This window comes from Sander lucioperca, chromosome 9, assembly GCF_008315115.2.
Source record: "Sander lucioperca isolate FBNREF2018 chromosome 9, SLUC_FBN_1.2, whole genome shotgun sequence".
In the NCBI taxonomy this organism is placed as follows: domain Eukaryota; kingdom Metazoa; phylum Chordata; class Actinopteri; order Perciformes; family Percidae; genus Sander; species Sander lucioperca.
In genome coordinates this window covers 15,713,117-15,739,364 of record NC_050181.1, presented here as the reverse complement: position 1 = coordinate 15,739,364, position 26,248 = coordinate 15,713,117, and the positions used below count along the sequence as shown (strand labels likewise).

Below are 26,248 nucleotides of genomic sequence, written 5' to 3'. Positions count from 1 at the left end.
GACAGGGAGAGGCTTCAGAGAGTAGTAAAAGCAGCACAGAAGATCATTGGCTGCCCTCTCCCCTCCTTGATGGACACTTACACCTCCCGTTGCCTCAGCAGAGCAGAAAACATCAACAAGGACAGCTCCCAACCTGGCTTTGATCTGTTTGACCTGTTGCCCTCAGGGAGGCGCTACAGGTGTATCAGAACAAGGACCAACAGATTCAAGAACAGTTTTTTTCCAAAAGCAATAACCACCTTGAACTCACACATGCACTGACTTCGCAGTCTAACCCCCCAACCCCCTGACTTTCTTCTACTCACCTACTGTGCAATATTTAATATCTAATACTATTGATAATATTGATAATACTGTGCAATTCCATTACTGTGCAATATCATTACTCTCATTGTCCAATATCTATTACTTATGATCACCACTATTGGGCAATATTCAAATAATGTGCAATAACCCACACTGCATATCACACTGTATATAAAACCATACTTATTTTTTCATATGTATATATGTATATAGTGTCTCAACTGTGCACCTTACCCCCCCCCCCCCCCCTTGCTTTTAATCTCACTGTACATGTGAATACTGACAATAACAGGCATTCTATATTCTATTATTCTATTATAATGGTCTCATGACAGCAGAATCAACCACTCATGGCAGTGTAATATTAAATAGTTTCTTTAAGTTTGATAGTAGTTAGGTTATTAGGCCTGCCTTGACATGTTTATGACATATATATATATATATATATATATATATATATATATATATATATATATGGTTATATTGTCTTGCTTAATGTCAAGTTGTCATAACACAAACATCTCAAACAATGCTAACTTAGCATTTAAAGTGTCTTAATTTTCCGAATTAAGCTTAATGACAACAGTCATAAACATTCATAAAGACTCCAGTCCTTCATGTTAATGACTGGTCTGATGTCATGGTTATGAGTCATCAACTCACCAAACAGCTTGATTGATTCAGCTGATCCATCAGAGGTGCGCTTGATTTATACCTCTACTCCACTAGCCTACATTTCAGAGGCAGTGATCGTACTTTTTACTGTACTACACTTATTTGATACTTTTACTTTGCAGATTTAAGGTTATAATACGAAATATAATCTATAAATAAATTATTATATATTATTATGGTTAAGAATGAGACTTTATTCATCCCTCTGTACAATGTGCAAGCTACCTTGGGCCTATAGAAAAAAAACTACAACATTAAAGCAATGTACATATTACTGCAACCATAATTATAATTCAATAATATAATATACATTATTCTAAAATGGGCCATTCTTCATAATGTGTACTTTTACTTTTTGTATCTTTAGCTATATTTCAATGCTAGTACTTTTTACTTTTTATTTTTTAATGCATGCGTTTAACATATATTGTACAATGTGGTATTGCTACTTGTACTAATTTAAAGATTTGAGTACTTCCTCCACATCTGTAATTCCAAAATGTCACTTTTAGCAGTTTGATAAATTATGGGCCCTGATATGTCAGCATCATAACAGTGATGAGAATAAGAAGATGAAAACACATGAAAATACTTTAAAGTGATTAGTGATTCTATTGTGTAGAGTCTGAAGCAAACACCTTGAAATGCAAAGTTTCTTTCGTCATCTTTATTGAAAAGCAATAACAGCATTCAATAAAGTTATTGTCAAAAAGCCATTTGAAATAGTTTGATTGTATTAATTGACATCAAGTTTAACAGTAGAACCCAGATATCATTGGTACTTTCTGATATTACCAGTAATATTACTGTAATATAATAAATCACATTGTTTTATACACTGAAGAAAAAGAGAAAATAAAATTAAAGAGGCTATCAGCAAAATGATTTAAGAATATTGTTGGACTCTGCTTTCCACTTCAGTGAGTGTTGGGAATTCTCAGCTCTGCTTCCATCAAGAAGGCTTTCTCAGCCTTTCACTGATAGAAACACAGGTACTCAGTGTTGCCGTTAGTGCCTGTGTTGAGATCTCTTTTGATAACAGTGACACCAGCCATCTCATACACTGGTACAGAAGCAGGGTTAAGAAGCAGGGACATGGCCTTAATGGGCTTGGTGACGCCATCTTTCTTGTACCACAGGTACACCTTGTTACCTCCGGTCCCCTTGTTGAGGTTAACACTCACTGAAGTGTAACCTTGCTGCTGAAGGGACTGATACTCAAGATCATTGGTGGAGATATTCAGATCAGTGAGCGCACGCTTGGGGTCGGTGGTCTGATGGTACCAGATGAAGACATAGGCACCTCCTGCACCTCTGTTAGTATCTTCATCCACACGGATGTAACCTGCCTTATAGTAGTCGGGGTCTGATCCGTAGGAGGCAGTGGCAGAGACATCACAGATGTAGGTTTGTTTCTCTCTCTTCACCCAGGCGTAGATCAAGTTCCTTCCAGCGTTGCGGTTCAGATCACAGGCTGATTTCTCCCAGCCTGTGGTGAACTTCATGGCTTCACTTTCTGCATCTGTAGTGAAATCAATCTCCACTATGGGAGTGTGGAACTCCCCAGACCCTCTGAAGTACCAAAGGTAGATGAAATCACCTCCTGCTCCAGCATTGAGATCTTTATCGATCTTTGTGTACCCTGCTTTGATCAATCCAACACTCATGCCATCGTTGAATGTAAATTGAACCCTGGTGATTGGAACTGACCCATTTTTGTACCAAAGATAGATGGCATTTCCTCCTGCTCCTTGGTTCAGACTAACATAAATTTTCTTGAAGCCTTGTGATTGGAGCTTTTGCTCCTCAGCTTCAGTAATGGACACATCAAGTTCTGAGATGTAGGTGGCCATTGTAGATAACTGCATAAAAGAAAGACACGTCATTTGTTCGTATGTATAATGTATATATTTACTGTATATGATTGTCACCTTGTGAATATGGTGTGGAATACACAATAGTGATATATAATTATGACAAATTAAAATATCAATAAATAGCAAATATGGATCACTATTATGACATCTAAAATTGTATTGTTAATGTGCATGCTGCACCTATTTACACTGAATTGTAACTTTGAAATAGTAAAATGTATGTTCCACATATAGAAAATAAAGTTCTTGAACACTTACGTGTCTGCTAACGGTGAATGTTCGGCAGGAAGAAGTCAACTGGTCTGCTGAATTCTGTTGTACTTACCACAAGTCAGCTGCCTTTATATAGAGAGATGCTAGGGCTTATTGTGCAACCACTACTTGTGAGGAGTCATATTCCACAGAATTTTTATTTTTTTTCTCCAAATACCTTGATAAATATCCTGATTACTAATTAATCGATTACACACACACACACACACACACACACACACACACACACACACACACACACACACACACACACACACACTTACAGTTTAAACACTCCCAAATTTGCATCATAGAATTTTTATAGAAGAATTACAGCATGACTTTTCTTCATGTACTGGCTTCAAAACTGATGATACTTAACAAACATTTGGTCTGTTGTTGTGCAATCTGAGGTCTGAGGGTCCTCCCCCTGAACATTTTGAACATTAAACACTTACACACTGCATTCAGGTGAATTTTTATGTACCTATTTCTACCTTTTTCTGAATCAATTTATGCTGGAAATATCTTTATGTGAAGGGAAACATAGATTACGATCCAAATATAAAAACATAACATAATGGAATATATTGCAATAAGGCTCTTAAGCATTCTATATTGCATTCATCTATTTATTCTCCTTTGGATCAACTTCTATTATACTTCTAATTATATCTGAGTCAGCACACATGTAGCCTAGGCATCATTTACTCTTCCCCCCTCTTTTGCATCTTTTGTTGAGGAAGTAACCTCCTTAAATGCGCATATGACAATTATTCACCTCAATTATATATTATTCATTTTTAATTAATTAATAAACGCCTGGACTGTAATATTTATTAAAGATTTCTGTTCATGTTCAAAACTTAACTCATCCTGTGTTCTCTGTGATTTGGAGGAGTCGTGGAGGAGTAGGCCTACTTAAACTTATGCTGTCCTTTTCTTTCACCTTATACTCAAAGCGTATTCACTCCCTTATGGAGTTAGTTTCCCCTTTACACCTTGTAGCGTGTAACAACCAGAAACACCAGCACATTAGATCCATCCCCAAAACATGTAGGCTAAGCACTGTAATGCAAGGTTAGTAGAGCTGAGTCCTTAGTTGCAATTTCCAAGTTGAACCACTTCTCACACCACTTTAACTTGAATGTAGCCTAATGGTAGAGCACTTCTTGGCTTCAGCTTGAAAAGTTGCGCTTTCAACACAGTCTAATCACCGTTACTTGCAGTCGCTATGGCGACAACACATCATGGGCTTTGCTTATTTGATCTGTCGGTACCGCGGTGGCGGTCTTGTAGTCTCTCCTACCCGTGTTGAGCGGGCAATTTCTAACTGTAGGTTCATGGTGATTTTTTAAATGATAATGATAATTATTTACTATATACAATACATTTAGTCAGGTCAGTTTTCCCAGGCCTTGAAAACTCCAGTATTAAACACTCAATTAATCTGGATGTTACAGCAGTAAGTAACTATAGGCCCATATCAAACCTTCCATTTTTGGGATACATCATTTAAGGGATGGTTTTTAAACATATCATGATCTTGATCATCTTTATATCCATGCTTTCATGATGATGCAAAACTCATTTTTCATAATCCATTTCAGTCTGGATTTCGACCAAACCACAGTACTATGACTGCACTTAGTAAAGTTTAAATGACATACAGTACATCTGAATAATGATGCATCCAAAACCTTTGTCTTGGTATGCCTAGACCCCAGTGCTGCATTTGATACAGTTGATCATAACGTACTACTTGACAGACTGAAAAAGTGGGTGGGACTTACTAGCAATGTGCTAAATTTGTTCAAATCTTACTTACAAGATAGGGACTATTTTGTCTCAGTTGGTAATTATGAGTCTGAGCGAACAAAGATCACATGCGGGGCTCCTCAAGGGTCCATTATAGGAACACTTATGTCCAATGTCTACATGCTTCCCCTAGCTCAGATTATGGAACATTACAACATCTCCTATCATACTTATGCAGATGACACACAACTTCATAATTCGGTGTTACCACATGACTACAGTCACAAGATCAGTGCTCACCTTGACGTCATCGAAAGCTAGAAAAATCAAGCAAGAAATCTTGGTGTAATTATTGACTATGACCTGAATTTTAACAACCACTTAAAAGCTATTACTAAATCTTCCTATTACCACCTGAAAATATAGCTTGAATTAAGGATTTTCTGTCTAAAGAAGACACAGAAAAACTTCATGCGTTCATTTTCAGTAAGGTAGGTTATTGTAATGGTCAATCAAATCTGGCAGCTGATCCAGAATGCTGCTGCCAGAGTCCCTACAAACACCAGGTGAACCGACCATATTACACCGGTCCTTAAATTACTACACTGGTTTCCTGTGATAGATTTTAAAATATTACTAAGGTTGTCTGGGACAGATTTGTGTTCCCAGAACTAGGACTAAACAAAGTGAAATGGCATTTAGTTATTAAGTCCCTCAGCTGTGGAACAAACTCCCTGAATGCCTGAGGTCTGCTCAAACTGTTAGCTTATTTAAATCTTTATTATTATTATTATTTCAGGACAATGCACATTTGATGAACATGTACAGAAGTACATGTAAAAATGCCAGATTGTAGCCCAAAGGCTAATTTCCATCTGTAGTCCATTCAAATCGGGGCTGAAAACATTATTGTTCACTGCAGCTTTCTTATAAATTTGATACATCATTTTAATTCTTAACTAATTATTCTTGTCTTTAAATGCACTCTTATTTTAATAATTTTATTTTAACTTTCTTTGTTTCTTAAAAGTACTTTTATTGTTTATTATTATGATGCTTTTTGATGCCTCTGTAAAGCACTTTGAGTTGCCTGTATGAATTGTTCTACAAATAAACTTGCCTTGCCTTACATGGCCTGTGTCTGTTAAGTGATTTTAATAAAACAGTTTCTTTATTTGTGTGGAGTCGCTAATATCAGTAACAATGATCTAATATTTTTTACAAGAAAATTGTCTGGAATGGAAACAAAGAAAAGTGAATCTGAAACAGGGAGGACATTTTGCTGCTGGTGGACAAGCTGAGAAATCACATAATAAGAATGTTGTACCACAATGACAAGTGGAGACAATACACACGGACAGTGATTGCAAACAACATTGTTGTCCACACCCTGATAAATGCCAAGTGGAGTAACACATGTTCAAATGAATGCAAATATTAGACTGAAGCTACTCTGTTCTGAATTAGAGTATTACGCTCAGCAATGTTACAAACATATCACAGGTGTTTGCTCACACACACACACACACACACACACACACACACACACACACACACACACACACACACACACACACACACAGAGTAAATACACTCCCAAATTTGCATCATATCATTTCAAAATACTGCAAGCATTTTCTTCATGGTCTTGTTTCAAAACTGATGATAAAGCAGCACGCAGACACACAGACTCACAGTAAATACACTCCCAAATTTGCATCATATAATTTCCAAATTACTGAAATGTCTGTGTTTAGTTGTTTTTTTGTTGTTTGTGACTAACATATCTCACAATGTACTAACTGAATTGACATGCACACATGCTTTCAATTGAAAGAACGTATTGATTGTGTTGAACATATGGACTTTATGTTTATGTTTAATTTTTCAAAGTGCATCTTCTGACACATTAGTTATTGGTGCACAAGTATGCTCCTAAGAGGAATAAAAGCTACTGATTGGTGGGAGAAAGCAATGAGCTGTGACCCCACTGTTGGCAGGGAAAACCAAGTTATTCAAATATTTTAAAGTCATCTGTGTAGACACATTTTAACATTTGGTTTGAAACCATTATAACATCTATATGATATTCTGTTTTAACCCACTCAAACCCAAACTATTTCTGTAAATGAGAAGCTGCCAGGATACAAAGATGAACTACCAAATATACACCAGAAAAATCAGAGTTAATAATCATTTACCTGTGAACATGTGAATGCTGTTTTATTCCAAACAAAATTGTATTTCACTTCATCAGAATAATATTTTTTAATATCCTCAAAATCATCTCAATATCTAGATACTCAAATGAAAACATTTACAAGCATATATGACCAGTTGTACATAACATATTGATCAGAAATGCATCTTTACCATTTACAAACCAATATTACAAACAAGGGGAAAAAAAACACTTGAAAAACATTCCACATATTAAACAAAAAAATTTAAGTTAAGTAATCTAACATTTTCTTTCTGAAATGTTTTCTGTACATATTAATGTCAAAACACATATATGTTTTTTGACAAAAGAATTCTCTAAGAGCCAACCTAGGAGTAAGAAAGTTATTTGCTGAGTAAGAAAAAACAGAATAAAAGAATAAGGCACATTTATCAAGGGACTTCCAACGTACAGCAAAGTGTGAGTGTAACATTTAAGAGCAACTTTATGTGATCACATGATTTACTTTGTGAGTATCCCAAAAAACTACAGGTCCCATGAAAATAGAAAACATATTGAGTGAAACACACTGTAACTGTAAATAAGGCTATGTCCCAACACTAGATTTGTAGTTATTACAAATGTTGATGGAAAACACAGTTTGGTAAGGTCTAGACACAAAAACTATTTAAAAACTAGAAAAAGGTCATGACTTAGGTTACCTTCCTAAAATAATGGCCTAAGTCATTTTTTCAGATTTTTCAAAAAACTAAACCAAATACTGAATATATATTTATTAATAATTTCACTCAAAAATGTTACGACAATAGATGACTATTGACATACTAATAACAATTATGCAACATAAGAGGAATAAATGCCTTTGTGACATAGGCAATTTTAAACCTTCAACTGTCAACAATCAGTGTGTTTACCTCATCACTGACCAATTGGGGACGAGCCCTGAATCATGGAAATAACTTCAGTGATAGAGTGGTAGATTTTTGTTCTTCTTGAAGCGGCTGCCATTTTGAAAAGCTTGTAAAATTGCCTAAGTCACATTGTCTTTTGACTTAGGCAAAATAAAATGGCCTATGTCCCACTCTTGACATAGGCCGTTATAATAAAGGTGTAGAATCACATGACCTGTTCAATTGAGGATGTAGGCAATTTACCAGAGGTGGCCAGCACCATGAGGAGATGATTTAGGCAAAAAAGTACTTAGGCCATTATTTGTCGATATTTGTTACTTTAATTCACTTCCGTGCGTACTGTGTATACAAGCCAGTATATATTTTGGAATTATTGCCAAGTAAGTAACACTTAACCAGGAATCTGCCCTTATGGATGGTGCACACATAAACAATCAATGTAAAAGAAACTATTTAAAAATGGGGGATAAAAGGCTTTATGGTTTATTTATAAATGGGCAAAAAGTTCAGGAGATTGTGCAATGTGCAGGTATATAGTCCAGGATGTAGGTTAATGCAACGTGAAGAAGAGCCAAGTTGCTCATTTACTGTTAATTTGAATAACTTACCTTTTATCCTCATTTATCTGAAATAAAAAGCTACTTTCATCACAAATAATCCTGAATGTTACTGATGAGCCAGTTCAAGTGGTAACTTGGAACAACATGTACACATCTACTGCATCCTAAAGCCAGACAATCTACAAATCAAATCTGGAGCTGCACCTTAGACACTGAATGTTAAAGTTTGTCTTCCTACTGTAGGTTCTATATTCAACATATAGATGATGCTCTCACAGTCACTGCTATAGTCTTTGACTTATCAGTTCTCTATGGAGGAGCTCCAGAGTTTACATCTGAGAGAGCTGTTTCTGCTCACACTCACAAATATTACTTTGTCCTGACACTTTTCTTAAGCCATGCAGTATTATAATATAATCTATAAATAAATTATTATATATTATTATGGTTAAGAATGAGACTTTATTCATCCCTCTGTACAATGTACAAGCTACCTTGGGCCTATAGAAAAAAACTACAACATTAAAGCAATGTACATATTACTGCAACCATAATTATAATTCAATAATATAATATACATTATTCTAAAATGGGCCATTCTTCATAATGTGTACTTTTACTTTTTGTATCTTTAGCTATATTTCAATGCTAGTACTTTTTACTTTTTATTTTTTAATGCATGCGTTTAACATATATTGTACAATGTGGTATTGCTACTTGTACTAATTTAAAGATTTGAGTACTTCCTCCACCTCTGTAATTCCAAAATGTCACTTTTAGCAGTTTGATAAATATGGGCCCTGATATGTCAGCATGATAACAGTGATGGGAATAAGAAGATGAAAACACATGAAAATACTTTAAAGTGATTAGTGATTCTATTGTGTAGAGTCTGAAGCAAACACCTTGAAATGCAAAGTTTCTTTCATCATCTTTATTGAAAAGCAATAACTGTGCAGAATAAAGTGATACAGAACTTTGATTTTTAAGCATTCAATAAAGTTATTGTCAAAAAGCCATTTGAAATAGTTTGATTGTATTAATTGACATCAAGTTTAACAGTAGAACCCAGATATCATTGGTACTTTCTGATATTACCAGTAATATTACTGTAATATAATAAATCACATTGTTTTATACACTTAAGAAAAAGAGAAAATAAAATTAAAGAGGCTATCAGCAAAATGATTTAAGAATATTGTTGGACTCTGCTTTCCACTTCAGTGAGTGTTGGGAATTCTCAGCTCTGCTTCCATCAAGAAGGCTTTCTCAGCCTTTCACTGATAGAAACACAGGTACTCAGTGTTGCCGTTAGTGCCTGTGTTGAGATCTCTTTTGATAACAGTGACACCAGCCATCTCATACACTGGTACAGAAGCAGGGTTAAGAAGCAGGGACATGGCCTTAATGGGCTTGGTGACGCCATCTTTCTTGTACCACAGGTACACCTTGTTACCTCCGGTCCCCTTGTTGAGGTTAACACTCACTGAAGTGTAACCTTGCTGCTGAAGGGACTGATACTCAAGATCATTGGTGGAGATATTCAGATCAGTGAGCGCACGCTTGGGGTCGGTGGTCTGATGGTACCAGATGAAGACATAGGCACCTCCTGCACCTCTGTTAGTATCTTCATCCACACGGATGTAACCTGCCTTATAGTAGTCGGGGTCTGATCCGTAGGAGGCAGTGGCAGAGACATCACAGATGTAGGTTTGTTTCTCTCTCTTCACCCAGGCGTAGATCAAGTTCCTTCCAGCGTTGCGGTTCAGATCACAGGCTGATTTCTCCCAGCCTGTGGTGAACTTCATGGCTTCACTTTCTGCATCTGTAGTGAAATCAATCTCCACTATGGGAGTGTGGAACTCCCCAGACCCTCTGAAGTACCAAAGGTAGATGAAATCACCTCCTGCTCCAGCATTGAGATCTTTATCGATCTTTGTGTACCCTGCTTTGATCAATCCAACACTCATGCCATCGTTGAATGTAAATTGAACCCTGGTGATTGGAACTGACCCATTTTTGTACCAAAGATAGATGGCATTTCCTCCTGCTCCTTGGTTCAGACTAACATAAATTTTCTTGAAGCCTTGTGATTGGAGCTTTTGCTCCTCAGCTTCAGTAATGGACACATCAAGTTCTGAGATGTAGGCCATTGTAGATAACTGCATAAAAGAAAGACACGTCATTTGTTCGTATGTATAATGTATATATTTACTGTATATGATTGTCACCTTGTGAATATGGTGTGGAATACACAATAGTGATATATAATTATGACAAATTAAAATATCAATAAATAGCAAATATGGATCACTATTATGACATCTAAAATTGTATTGTTAATGTGCATGCTGCACCTATTTACACTGAATTGTAACTTTGAAATAGTAAAATGTATGTTCCACATATAGAAAATAAAGTTCTTGAACACTTACGTGTCTGCTAACGGTGAATGTTCGGCAGGAAGAAGTCAACTGGTCTGCTGAATTCTGTTGTACTTACCACAAGTCAGCTGCCTTTATATAGAGAGATGCTAGGGCTTATTGTGCAACCACTACTTGTGAGGAGTCATATTCCACAGAATTTTTATTTTTTTTCTCCAAATACCTTGATAAATATCCTGATTACTAATTAATCGATTACACACACACACACACACACACACACACACACACACACACACACACACACACACACGCACACACATTTACAGTTTAAACACTCCCAAATTTGCATCATAGAATTTTTATAGGAGAATTACAGCATGACTTTTCTTCATGTACTGGCTGGAAAATTTTGAACATTAAACACTTACACACTGCATTCAGGTGAATTTTTATGTACCTATTTCTACCTTTTTCTGAATCAATTTATGCTGGAAATATCTTTATGTGAAGGGAAACATAGATTACGATCCAAATATAAAAACATAACATAATGGAATATATTGCAATAAGGATCTTAAGCATTCTATATTGCATTCATCTATTTATTCTCCTTTGGATCAACTTCTATTATACTTAATATATATATAATACTTATACTAATTATATCTGAGTCAGCACACATGTAGCCTAGGCATCATTTACTCTTCCCCCCTCTTTTGCATCTTTTGTTGAGGAAGTAACCTCCTTAAATGCACATATGACAATTATTCACCTCAATTATATATTATTCATTTTTAATTCATTAATAAACCCCTGGACTGTAATATTTATTAAAGATTTCTGCTCATGTTCAAAACTTAACTCATCCTGTGTTCTCTGTGATTTGGAGGAGTCGTGGAGGAGTAGGCCTACTTAAACTTATGCTGTCCTTTTCTTTCACCTTATACTCAAAGCGTATTCACTCCCTTATGGAGTTAGTTTCCCCTTTACACCTTGTAGCGTGTAACAACCAGAAACAGCAGCACATTAGATCCATCCCCAAAACATGTAGGCTAAGCACTGTAATGCAAGGTTAGTAGAGCTGAGTCCTTAGTTGCAATTTCCAAGTTGAACCACTTCTCACACCACTTTAACTTGAATGTAGCCTAATGGTAGAGCTCTTCTTGGCTTCAGCTTGAAAAGTTGCGCTTTCAACACAGTCTAATCACCGTTGCTTGCAGTCGCTATGGCGACAACACATCATGGGCTTTGCTTATCTGATCTGTCGGTACCGCGGTGGCGGTCTTGTAGTCTCTCCTACCCGTGTTGAGCGGGCAATTTCTAACTGTAGGTTCATGGTGATTTTTTAAATGATAATGATAATTATTTACTATATACAATACATTTAGTCAGGTCAGTTTTCCCAGGCCTTGAAAACTCCAGTATTAAACACTCAATTAATCTGGATGTTACAGCAGTAAGTAACTATAGGCCTATATCAAACCTTCCGTTTTTGGGATACATCATTTAAGGGATGGTTTTTCAACATATCCATGATTTCATGATGATGCAAAACTCATTTTTCATAATCCATTTCAGTCTGGATTTCGACCAAACCACAGTACTATGACTGCACTTAGTACAGTTTAAATGACATACAGTACATGTGAATAATGATGCATCCAAAACCTTTGTCTTGGTATGCCTAGACCCCAGTGCTGCATTTGATACAGTTGATCATAACGTACTACTTGACAGACTGAAAAAGTGGGTGGGACTTACTAGCAATGTGCTAAATTTGTTCAAATCTTACTTACAAGATAGGGACTATTTTGTCTCAGTTGGTAATTATGAGTCTGAGCAAACAAAGATCACATGCGGGGCTCCTCAAGGCTCCATTATAGGAACACTTCTGTCCAATGTCTACATGCTTCCCCTAGCTCAGATTATGGAACATTACAACATCTCCTATCATACTTATGCAGATGACACACAACTTCATAATTCGGTGTTACCACATGACTACAGTCACAAGATCAGTGCTCACCTTGACGTCATCGAAAGCTAGAAAAATCAAGCAAGAAATCTTGGTGTAATTATTGACTATGACCTGAATTTTAACAACCACTTAAAAGCTATTACTAAATCTGCCTATTACCACCTGAAAATACAGCTTGAATTAAGGATTTTCTGTCTAAAGAAGACACAGAAAAACTTCATGCGTTCATTTTCAGTAAGGTAGGTTATTGTAATGGTCAATCAAATCTGGCAGCTGATCCAGAATGCTGCTGCCAGAGTCCCTACAAACACCAGGTGAACTGACCATATTACACCGGTCCTTAAATTACTACACTGGTTTCCTGTGATAGATTTTAAAATATTACTAAGGTTGTCTGGGACAGATTTGTGTTCCCAGAACTAGGACTAAACAAAGTGAAATGGCATTTAGTTATTAAGTCCCTCAGCTGTGGAACAAACTCCCTGAATGCCTGAGGTCTGCTCAAACTGTTAGCTTATTTAAATCTTTATTATTATTATTATTTCAGAACAATGCACATTTGATGAACATGTACAGAAGTACATGTAAAAATGCCAGATTGTAGCCCAAAGGCTAATTTCCATCTGTAGTCCATTCAAATAGGGGCTGAAAATGTTATTGTTCACTGCAGCTTTCTTATAAATTTGATACATCATTTTAATTCTTAACTAATTATTCTTGTCTTTAAATGCACTCTTATTTCAATAATTTTATTTTAACTTTCTTTGTTTCTTAAAAGTACTTTTATTGTTTATTATTATGATGCTTTTTGATGCCTCTGTAAAGCACTTTGAGTCGCCTGTATGAATTGTTCTACAAATAAACTTGCCTTGCCTTACATGGCCTGTGTCTGTTAAGTGATTTTAATAAAACAGTTTCTTTATTTGTGTGGAGTCTCTAATATCAGTAACAATGATCTAATATTTTTTACAAGAAAATTGTCTGGAATGGAAACAAAGAAAAGTGAATCTGAAACAGGGAGGACATTTTGCTGCTGGTGGACAAGCTGAGAAATCATATAATAAGAATGTTGTACCACAATGACAAGTGGAGAAAATACACACGGACAGTGATTGCAAACAACATTGTTGTCCACAACCTGATAAATGCCAAGTGGAGTAACACATGTTCAAATGAATGCAAATATTAGACTGAAGCTACTCTGTTCTGAATTAGAGTATTACGCTCAGCAATGCTACAAACATATCACAGGTGTTTGCTCACACACACACACACACACACACACACACACACACACACACACACACACACACACACACACACACACACACACACAGAGTAAATACACTCCCAAATTTGCATCATATCATTTCAAAATACTGCAAGCATTTTCTTCATGGTCTTGTTTCAAAACTGATGATAAAGCAGCACGCAGACACACAGACTCACAGTAAATACACTCCCAAATTTGCATCATATAATTTCCAAATTACTGAAATGTCTGTGTTTAGTTGTTTTTTTGTTGTTTGTGACTAACATATCTCACAATGTACTAACTGAATTGACATGCACACATGCTTTCAATTGAAAGAACGTATTGATTGTGTTGAACATATGGACTTTATGTTTATGTTTAATTTTTCAAAGTGCATCTTCTGACACATTAGTTATTGGTGCACAAGTATGCCCCTAAGAGGAATAAAAGCTACTGATTGGTTGGAGAAAGCAATGAGCTGTGACCCCACTGTTGGCAGGGAAAACCAAGTTATTCAAATATTTTAAAGTCATCTGTGTAGACACATTTTAACATTTGGTTTGAAACCATTATAACATCTATATGATATTCTGTTTTAACCCACTCAAACCCAAACTATTTCTGTAAATGAGAAGCTGCCAGGATACAAAGATGAACTACCAAATATACACCAGAAAAATCAGAGTTAATAATCATTTACCTGTGAACATGTGAATGCTGTTTTATTCCAAACAAAATTGTATTTCACTTAATCAGAATAATATTTTTTAATATGCTCAAAATCATCTCAATATCTAGATACTCAAATGAAAACATTTACAAGCATATATGACCAGTTGTACATAACATATTGATCAGAAATGCATCTTTACCATTTACAAACCAATATTACAAACATGGAAAAAAAAACACTTGAAAAACATTCCACATATAAAACAAAAAAATTTAAGTTAAGTAATCTAACATTTTCTTTCTGAAATGTTTTCTGTACATATTAATGTCAAAACACATATATGTTTTTTGACAAAAGAATTCTCTAAGAGCCAACCTAGGAGTAAGAAAGTTATTTGCTGAGTAAGAAAAAACAGAATAAAAGAATAAGGCACATTTATCAAGGGACTTCCAACGTACAGCAAAGTGTGAGTGTAACATTTAAGAGCAACTTTATGTGATCACATGTGTAATAGTGTGTTTTGTGTATATTCCAGCTAACTTTATTTTCTTAAGTGGTACTGTCTCAAAAGGGGAAACAGGATGTTCCATTTGTCGACAATGACAGGGGGGGGAGTATGGATTTTACTACCTTCTTATAATGTCATTTAAAATGCAGTGATTGTGTTAGATTAGCCTTGTCACTGTTGTTGAATTGTTTTCAGCCCAAAAGAAAGCAGTAATGTTTCATGTACATTTATTTTCGTTTAGATATGTTGATAATTGTGATCAGCGAATCACCTGTGTATTGTGGTACATGCGCATGAGCGTCTCTCTTTCAGTCTGTTTTGGAAACTGAGAGAGACAGGTACGTTGACAGAGTATTCCTCACGACGCTCGACATTATGGGAAATGTAGTTTCCCTGTGGGATTTGTATAGAATGAATGTGATGTGTATTTGTACTGTTCTAGTGTGTGTGCACATATGAGGTTCTGTGTTTACCTGTGATCTATTACACATGAGGCAGGGCATGTTTACTTTATTTTGCATTTGTTTTACTTTATTATTTTATGTATCCCTCACAGTAGTCTGAGAAGAGGGTGTGTGGAATTGATGCAGTCCCTGTCACATGTTGTGTCATTACAGGTATGATTGTCAAAGAAAATAACCACTATACGATCATTTCGTTTTACTAAACTGTGTAAATGTTTTGTTATGCTCAGTCTGTTTTGGAAACGGAGAGAGACAGTAGTCTGAGAAGAGGGTGTGTGGAATTGATGCAGTCCCTGTCACATGTTGTGTCATTACAGACTCACTCAGTAAAACAAAGATCCAAAGAGAGCTGTGGTGTCGTGGTGATTTTGTGGTGTGTCCTGAGTCCGCTACACATGATTTACTTTGTGAGTATCCCAAAAAACTACAGGTCCCATGAAAATAGAAAACATATTGAGTGAAACACACTGTAACTGTAAATAAGGCTATGTCCCAACACTGGATTTGTAGTTATTACAAATGTTGATGGAAAAACGTTGTTAACATTGTTATAAAAGACACAGTTTGGTAAGGTCTAGACACAAAAACTATTTAAAAACTAGAAAAAGGTCATGACTTAGGTTACCTTCCTAAAATAATGGCCTAAGTCATTTTTTCAGATTTTTCAAAAAACTGAACCAAATACTGAATATATATTTATTAATAATTTCACTCAAAAATGTTACGACAATAGATGACTATTGACATACTAATAACAATTATGCAACATAAGAGGAATAAATGCCTTTGTGACATAGGCAATTTTAAACCTTCAACTGTCAACAATCAGTGTGTTTACCTCATCACTGACCAATTGGGGACGAGCCCTGAATCATGGAAATAACTTCAGTGATAGAGTGGTAGGTTTTTGTTCTTCTTGAAGCGGCTGCCATTTTGAAAAGCTTGTAAAATTGCCTAAGTCACATTGTCTTTTGACTTAGGCAAAATAAAATGGCCTATGTCCCACTCTTGACATAGGCCGTTATAATAAAGGTGTAGAATCACATGACCTGTTCAATTGAGGATGTAGGCAATTTTACCAGAGGTGGACAGCACCATGAGGAGATGATTTAGGCAAAAAAGTACTTAGGCCATTATTTGTCGATATTTGTTACTTTAATTCACTTCTGTGCGTACTGTGTATACAAGCCAGTATATATTTTGGAATTATTGCCAAGTAAGTAACACTTAACCAGGAATCTGCCCTTATGGATGGTGCACACATAAACAATCAATGTAAAAGAAACTATTTAAAAATGGGGGATAAAAGGCTTTATGGTTTATTTATAAATGGGCAAAAAGTTCAGGAGATTGTGCAATGTGCAGGTATATAGTCCAGGATGTAGGTTAATGCAACGTGAAGAAGAGCCAAGTTGCTCATTTACTGTTAATTTGAATAACTTACCTTTTATCCTCATTTATCTGAAATAAAAAGCTACTTTCATCACAAATAATCCTGAATGTTACTGATGAGCCAGTTCAAGTGGTAACTTGGAACAACATGTACACATCTACTGCATCCTAAAGCCAGACAATCTACAAATCAAATCTGGAGCTGCACCTTAGACACTGAATGTTAAAGTTTGTCTTCCTACTGTAGGTTCTATATTCAACATATAGATGATGCTCTCACAGTCACTGCTATAGTCTTTGACTTATCAGTTCTCTATGGAGGAGCTCCAGAGTTTACATCTGAGAGAGCTGTTTCTGCTCACACTCACAAATATTACTTTGTCCTGACACTTTTCTTAAGCCATGCAGTATTTCTCTTTAACATCACAGTATCCACAGTGTAACACAGAAAATTCTGATTTCAACGGGACTCGACTTAAACACCAGAATCTTAAAGTCAAATATGAAATATGTTCCTTTGTACAGATTTGACTGAATTTGAAGACTACTGCGATATTCGCCATGGCATTGACCCACTGACCTGTAACTGACCTACAGTATACGACAGAAAAATGAGTCCACTTTAGTAGTCAGCATGTGGTTCTGGTTCCTGCCCTGTGGTTTGTTAACAGATTATCATCAGGTCAAAAGGTTTTCATTAGGGGGGGTCAGGGTTAGGAATTATCTGATTACTGACCTCTGTTGACTGTACACTAAAAAATGCTAGGTTATTTTAATAACCCAAATGCTGGGTTAAGGCTGTTGGGTTATAGGTTGGGTGGGCGACCTTATGTTGGCTTATGGAACAATTTTGTTTCCTGGCACAAGTGACACAACATTATTGAAACGGACCAAATTAAATTTGATCAGCATGTTGCTTTTTTCCATTGCATTGTTGTATTGATGATTTTACTGATTTCAACACATTTTTATTTGTTATTTGGTAGGTAAAAAGAGTTCCTCACCTTTAAATAAAAAGTATCCTAAATAATCAATTCATTTCATCAAAGATGTATCAAAATCATTGTTTTTTTGACTGTAACACGCATGTTTTAAAGCTTCGGATATACTCGCGTGTGACACTGGGCGCGGGCCTTCGTAGATGGCGCATGCGCTACTAGCACGCATGGAGACATATAAGGCCGTTTTATGCTTCTGCGTCAAATCGACCGCGTACCCCCACAGACCCCTCTGCGTCTACGCCGGACCCTACGCCGTAGCCTGACGTGCACCTCTTGAAAAATTAACTACACATCGACTCACGTCGCTCGGCCGTGGCTTGGTAGCATTGCATTTCCCTGGTTCTCCTTCTCCATAAGCAACATGAAATCAAGGAGAGGATTAACTTTTCCTGCTAAAGATTTCCCACCGTGGTCATAAAACACAGAAGAGAAACTTTGTTTCTATTTCACTATGACTCTAGAGTCACTACTCGCTCCAAAGCTAATCACTGTCACTCCCTCGCTCTATCACACACTCCCCACACACACACACACACATGCTGGCTCGACACTTACGTAGGCTACGGCGAAAGCTCTGCATGGAGCCTCCGCAGAACCATAAAACAGGCTTTATGCTCAACACATTGTTTGTTACATTGGCCACAAATTCCCCAAATGTAATACCTCAAAGTCGCCACCAGATGTCGATGTACACCACGGAATCTTTTTGTCTAGAAACATGCTGCTGCAGTCTTTACCATGGTCCATGGATACTATGTTGACGACTGATGAGGCTTACTAACGTTACAATGCGATGATTACAGAATGGCCTCCTAAAAGTGTCATGTGGAATTTTGTATAGCTTTGCATTTAGCACCCACCTGTGTTTCTGAACCATCATCATAATAATATAGTCTAGCTTTATTTCAGACTCACAACTAACGTTAGGTAGGTAGATCATATTTCACAATCAATGATTTTATTTTAGGAACATATTCAGGCTAATTCGTAGGCTACTGTTTCTTGGCTTTAACATAGTTAATTTATAACGTTAGTCAAATTAGTGCACTGTGTACCTAGCTAGCTAGATATTGGACATGGTCGCCGCTATGTTACAGTTTTTCTCAATTGTTTACACACAAATACTGGTACTTGAGACACAGTGACCACAACATGTAACTCATGCACCACCCCCCTGAACCAATTCTGCTAAACTACAAGCACAATTCCTGCTTTACACACAAATTGCAGTTCTAAAACACACTTTTTTCAAAACACTACACACAATTCTCTGCATTTGGCACAGTTTTCATGAAGAAAATCTCTTGTTTTCACAAGGAACACACTGCCATTCAATTACGCTCACTGACTCATCACATGGGCAAACACCTGTCACACAGTTTTAAAATTAGCAATCAGAGCTTTAGCATAAAAGGGACATTTTTTTCTGCCTGGAGATGATAATGTATGACCGAAATCCACAAACGTGTATACCCCTTCTCCAAGCTATGGAAGACGCATGTGGAGATACATTATAGCAGTTGATGCTTTTCATGGCTGGATTCGCCATGCTAGGAGATATTTCCCCCGCTGCTTGGCCAGGGAAAACATTGCTTGTAATGTGGATGAGGTGCTGTGGCCAGACCCAAACAGAAGAGAGGATGCAGCATAGTTTTATTTTATTTTTACTGTAACTGTATACAGTAAATTCTTCTGTTGTTTTGTATGTAGACCACTGTATGTGCAACTTTGTGTTGGTTGGAATGTACATTGTTTTTGTGGGAAAAATAAAATATATTTGTTACCGTGTATTTGTGTGTTCTGAGTATAAAAACAATATTCTCAAATATTTTACAACACACTTATGTATGTACTGTCTGTAGTAAGTGTAACACTGAACAAAAAAAAATGTCTAAGTCATTATGATGAATGGAGAAGAAGTATTTTCCATTCATCATAGTGTTTTACATTGAGCACATCAGTGTTCAGCTGGTTCTTATAAATGTCTATTCATATGATGGTTTGTGTGTGTCATTTGAAAACAACATTTTTGAGAAGAAATAACATTGTTTTGAATGTAAAGTTTCATATTGCAGGAGAATTGAGGGGTTTTTCCATTGTGTGTGTGTGTGTGTGTTTTTTTTTTGATTTGTTTGTAGAGTTCTGAGAGTATGAGGCATGCTTTAAGAAAATGTGTGTAAACAATCGAGAAAAACTGTAATACCCTACGTTAGGGTTAACATTCAATAAATGTATAATAAAATGCCAGTGGGCAGGGGCGGATCTACCGGGGTGGCATAGGGTGGCAAGTGCCACCCTAAAAGAACGCCTTGCCACCCCTGCTGCCACCCCTGTTGGCAGCAACAAATTAAAAGTTATGGCCAATTTGACAATTTATGAGCGCGAATCTCCAATGTCCGACGAACGTTATTTCGCTAACTATACATATAATGTTAGTTAAGTCCGACGGTTGTTCTGTGTAAAGTCGGCTACAAAAGCTAATACTGATTCAACGTCTGTCAAGGAAAACATTGTAAAATGACTTTTAATCTTACAGAAATGAAGAGGAAAGGTAGCATATGTAGTTTTTTCTCACCGAAGAGAAAGGCGAGAGAAATAGAAAATGATCAACTGAGCAAGGTAGACGGAGAAGATGGAAGGAGAGAGAAAAGAAGTGGAAGGAGAGAGAGAAGATGAAGATGAGGTGGAAGGAGAGAGAAAAGAAGTGGAAGGAGAGAGAAAAGAGGTGGAAGGAGAGAGAGAAGATGAAGATGAGGTGGAAGGAGAGAGAGAAGACAGAGACGAGGTGGAGAAAAAAGGGCAACAGAAAGGTGACAAAGAGAGAATACAAGGCCAAGGCGACCAGGGACAGGAGGAGGTGGGAGAACACCACAGCGGTGAAGATATGGAGGGAGAGCATCACCAAGATGAGGAGGGAGAAAGCGAGAGACGAGATACTGTGAAGGGCTCAGACAGTGAAAGGGAAAGCAGAGAGCCTGGGCCATCACCAACCATCTCCAGTCCAGCTGGTCCACATGGTATGGAAACTGTTGCTGCATATATACTAAGTTACACATGAATAAGAACAACAAATGACAAAGACGGACATTTTTATAAAATTTAAGAGACATTGCTTAGACATCAAATAAATATAAAAATTCATGGTTGCTTAAATATGAATAATTAGGGAAAGTTGTCAGTGTGAATGTGTGATGAGATGGGGAGATGAGTTTTTATATTTTGTGTAGAATGTATTTTAGATCTATTGCTCAGATTAAATAAAAAAATTAAACAAATTAACCTAAAAATACTCTCCCAGGCTAACATGTTAGTGTGTGTTTTCTAGATCCGCCTCTGCTTTAGACTACACCACTGAAAAAGTAATAGTTTCAAAACAGTAGCCTAGTATCTAAACTTTGACATATACCAGTTTGTGATAATCGATAAACATATATTCCTCGAACTATAGTCAAAATGATTCATAATTGTACTCTAAAATTCGGTATGTTAATGAGGTTTATTGACCATACATTTATAAAATGTAAAAAAAAAAAAAAAGAAAAAAGTGTAATAAAGAATTTATACTTTTGTAAACAGACAAAGCAAGGACAACAAGTGCGCATGTCTGACGGGAAGACAACAGGAGGGGGGGGGGGGGGGGGGCACCAAAAGGATTTATTATTTTTATTCAGAAACTCAACTGTCTGTCATATGAAAATACAAATAAAAAAATCATTAAAATCATGAACTCAAGTGACGACTCAATCACCATGAACAGTTTTTAAATGTTCTATCAGACTATAACTCCTCGAGAGTCTGCTCTTGAGACTTTGCTCTAATTTGGGATTCGGGACAACTGCTTGGATTTCGGGACTGTCCCGAATTTTTCGGGACGTCTGGTCACAGAGCAGTATGACGCTGGTGGAGATATTTGTTGGAGGTTAATGTTATTATATGGCCATGTGTTAGAAAGTAACAAAGGGAGGGTTGGTAATGTTGAAAAGCTAGCAAGAATTGAAAGTAGCATCTCCTCGGGGCTCCGTCTAAACCCTGACCTCGGGTCACACAAACACGTGCAGGCTTTTTTTTTTTTTTTTTTAAACTTCAGTCTTCTATTTACCTTTTTTTTGCAGGGCGGCCCAAAACACAAACCTACCTGTCCAACAGAAAGACGGCAGCCATGGCGGCAGTGGCAACTTTTGCTGCATTATCTCCTCCTTTCTCCTGCAGACTTGCAGTAACTAAATCCGGTTGTGGCGGCGACGACGAGCATTGAGCTCGTACACGGGAGGGGCAGTGGGGCAAGGAGAGATTTCATGGCTTTTTTTTTTTTTTTTTTTTTTTTTTTGACAAAATGTACAAACAATAATAGCACGTGACATAACATCAAGTACAAACTTATGAAGATAAAAATTAAAAATAAAAATACGAAGAAAAAATAAAAAAGAGGTACATGAAAACATAAATTTACTATTAGTCAGAGGTTTCAGGGAAAAAAAGCTCTACAGTTTCCACAATTTTAATACTTTTTTTGTTATCCAACGATCTAAGTGACTTCAGTAGAGATTTACATTCTATGAGAAAAAGGTACAAAATTAGGAGATTAATTAGAACATTTCTGCTTGTGAATACAAAATTTGGCATACAGAATTCTGAAATGAATTAGATACTCAAGAGCAGCATTACCTGAATTATCGTAGAAACAGATGATATCTTTAAGGTTAAAGGTGTAGACAAAGTTGGTGGATTACAGCAGCTACAGATGACTTTTTCAGTCTTTTTTCAGAGCCCATACGTTATTTAGAGCTGTCGGGGTGTAAATACCATTTCAAAAAATATATTTAAAAAAGTGTATAGTGGAAATAGTTTCCTACCCTGCTAAATAAATAATATGATAAACATTCAGAGGCATAGAGGCAGAATAAGTTGCTCCTATTCTATTTTTTAGAGGCAAACGAGGGATCAAAATATTAAAACATTGATATAATCCAATACCAAATCTCAGTATTAATTATGAAATATTTTTTTCTCATTGAAATTCTGATTAAAATGCTTCAACTGTGACACCTGCAGGGCAAGAGGGGGAAGTATAAGAAATATTGTAAGCCATTTATTGGCTATATGCACCAAAACACCAAAGCAAATTCCTAGTATGAAAACCTACTTTTGCAATAAACGGGATTCTGATTCTAATTGTTTTTCTGCTTAGTTTTCCATTAAACACAAGAAAGTAATGATAAGAGATAAGAAGCCAACTTGTATAAAACATTTTGGGTTCAACATTGGGGGGGTTGAGTTCTCCAACTATAGGGAGGTCCGCGGGACATGTCTGCATGTATTGAGAAAAGGGAGAAATACATCGAAAAAGATGTAGGAAAAAAAACTCAACTTCAAAAGGCAACAAATGTCAGAAAAAGCGTGAAAAACTATGATAGGAAAAAAACGTCAAATAAATGAGACAAAGATTCAGAAAGATGCAACAAAAACTTTGAATAAAAATTCCAGAAAGGTGACAAAAACGTCGAAAAAATTGTCCAAAAAAAACGCCAAAAAAAGTCAAAAACGTTGAAAAAAGCGGCAAAAATTTCGGAAAAAGTGATATAAAGGTTAAAAAACGCGACAAAAAGGTCTACTTGTGACTATAATTGCCACTGTTCATCACATCCCAACCAGCACCGTCAGACACCGCCTACCAAGAGCCTGGGTCTGTCTGAGGTTTCTACCTAAAAGAGAGTTTTTCCTCGCCACTGTCGCACTATGCTTGCTCTTGGGGGAATTAGCCTACTAGAATTGTTGGGACTTTATAAGTTATAGAGTGTGATCTAGACCTACTCTATCTGTAAAGTGTCTCGAGATAACTGTTGTTATGATTTGATACTATAAATAAAATTGAATTGAATATTTTTGCTATATTTTGAATTTTCATCTGTTATTTTCTTCTTCACATAGGCTAAATAAAGGGATTTCCGCCGTAAAGTGGTGAATATAAGTGTATCTGAATACAGAAAATGAAGTCTTTGACGCTGAAAATAACCGTGGGGGTGAACACCCAGACCCCCCACCCCCCCACCCCTCAAAGGCAGATTCTGGCCAATATTTATAGGCCAATATATTTATATACAGTACAGTATACTCACCATAACACATTAGACTACACCACTGGTAATGCATTAATCTGAAACTGAGCATTCTGCATTCATAGTGAGTACTTTACTTTGGGTAATTTAAGTTTATTTTGATGTTGATACTTTTGATACTTTTTAAAAGCTTTTTTATATAACAAATATGTGTTTCTTTCAACCAAATTGGCCCAAAATAACCTGGATGCATGCATGGACGTTGTATGGAACCCAGACAACATTCTTCACAGGTAAAATAAATTATTACTTACATGGAATTTGGTTTTTTTTTATTCAATTTTATAGCATTTGAAAAAAACAAAAAAGGTCTTAAAACCGTCTCCTGACCAAACTTTGACATAAACCAGTCTGTGATCCACTCAACATCCTCTCATCTTAACTATTAGTCAAAATAATTCATAATTTCTGCTTTTTTAAACTCAAAAATGAGGTATAATGTCATTTAAGTTAGGTTTATTGGCCATTAGTGAAACAAAGTGTTGAAAAAAGCAAGAAAAACGTCGGGAAAAGTTCATTTTTAATTTTGACAACAGGAAGTAGACACAAGGGTTAATAACTGTACAGATGTACAGCTACACCTTCAGTTTGTCCTCAAATAAAAATGCTGTGGCTTCTGTGTGGTGCAGTTCAGACTATGACCTCTAGGTGGAGCCCTTTACCTTCTCTACAGCTGATCTGAAGGGCCAAGCTGTGTTCAAACCAAAACCGTTCACATCACTGAAACATACCAGACATCTTATATATCGCAACCAAAGTACATACACAAATGTAGATGACGTACAAAATCAAAAATACATTTTAAGTGTTAGTGTGCCTAGAAATCATAAAAATGTAAAAAAAAATATATACATTTAATGCTTTAATACTTTAATGCTTCAATGCAATGATCTGCAATGACCATTGTCATTCTGCTCAGTTGGTTGGTTTCCTCGTTTGGGAATTGCAATCGGGTTGAGTGCATCATTAAGTGTTAAAGGTCCCATGGCATGAAAGTTTCATTTTATGAGTTTTTTTTTAACATTAATATGCGTTCCCCCAGCCTGCCTATGGTTCCCCAGTGGCTAGAAATGGCAATAGGTGTAAACCGAGCCCTGGGTATCCTGCTCTACCTTTGAGAAAATGAAAGCTCAGATGGGCCGATCTGGAATCTTCCCTTTATGACGTCATAAGGGGAAAGGTTACCTCCCCTTTCTCTGCTTTGCCCACCCAGAGAATTTGGCCCACCCATGAGAAAGAGAGAGACATCATGGCTTTCAAACGAGCAAAGTGGCAGTTTGTCAAGGACCACTAAGGCCTATATAAAAGAGACTTCAGATACAGTATTAGGGGACCACTAAGGTCTATATAAAAGAGACTTCAGATACAGTATTAGGGGACCGTAAGGTCTATATAAAAGAGACTTCAGATACAGTATTAGGGGACCACTAAGGCCTATATAAAAGAGACTTCAGATACAGTATTAGGGGACCACTAAGGTCTATATAAAAGAGACTTCAGATACAGTATTAGGGGACCGTAAGGTCTATATAAAAGAGACTTCAGATACAGTATTAGGGGACCACTAAGGCCTATATAAAAGAGACTTCAGATACAGTATTAGGGGACCACTAAGGCCTATATAAAAGAGACTTCAGATACAGTATTAGGGGACCATAAGGCCTATATAAAAGAGACTTCAGATACAGTATTAGGGGACCACTAAGGTCTATATAAAAGAGACTTCAGATACAGTATTAGGGGACCACTAAGGTCTATATAAAAGAGACTTCAGATACAGTATTAGGGGACCACTAAGGTCTATATAAAAGATACTTCAGATACAGTATTAGGGGACCACTAAGGCCTATATAAAAGAGACTTCAGATACAGTATTAGGGACCACTAAGGTCTATATAAAAGAGACTTCAGATACAGTATTAGGAGAGGCCCTGGTATTGTGCATGCTGACTC

At 36.5% G+C, this 26,248-nt stretch overlaps 2 protein-coding genes across 3 annotated transcripts in view; both read right to left on the bottom strand.

Moving 5' to 3' along the window:
- Window positions 1-1,702: 1,702 nt before the first annotated feature.
- LOC116046978 overlaps window positions 1,703-26,248 on the bottom strand; it is a 43,496-nt gene continuing 18,950 nt past the window's right edge. The window contains exons 1-2 of one of the 2 annotated variants that reach the window (XM_031295459.2): window positions 3,117-3,265; window positions 1,704-2,843 (exon numbers count right to left, since the gene is read on the bottom strand). In XM_031295459.2, the coding sequence (XP_031151319.1) occupies window positions 1,956-2,834 (879 nt within the window). In that variant the 5' untranslated portion in view covers window positions 2,835-2,843; window positions 3,117-3,265 and the 3' untranslated portion in view covers window positions 1,704-1,955. Of the gene's footprint in view, window positions 2,844-3,116; window positions 3,266-26,248 lie in introns of those variants that run through there. The other variant, XM_036005687.1, reaches the window with a different exon arrangement.
- Window positions 9,441-11,106, bottom strand: LOC116046979. The gene is made up of 2 exons (XM_031295460.2): window positions 10,957-11,106; window positions 9,441-10,683 (listed from the first exon to the last, which is right to left on the bottom strand). The coding sequence occupies exon 2, from the start codon at window positions 10,672-10,674 to the stop codon at window positions 9,799-9,801; it is 876 nt and encodes a 291-aa protein (XP_031151320.1). The 5' UTR covers window positions 10,675-10,683; window positions 10,957-11,106; the 3' UTR covers window positions 9,441-9,798.

Coding starts and splice junctions, on each gene's coding strand:
- LOC116046979 (XM_031295460.2), bottom strand. CDS start 10,674: ATGGCCTACATCTCAGAACTTGATGTGTCCATTACTGAAGCTGAGGAG.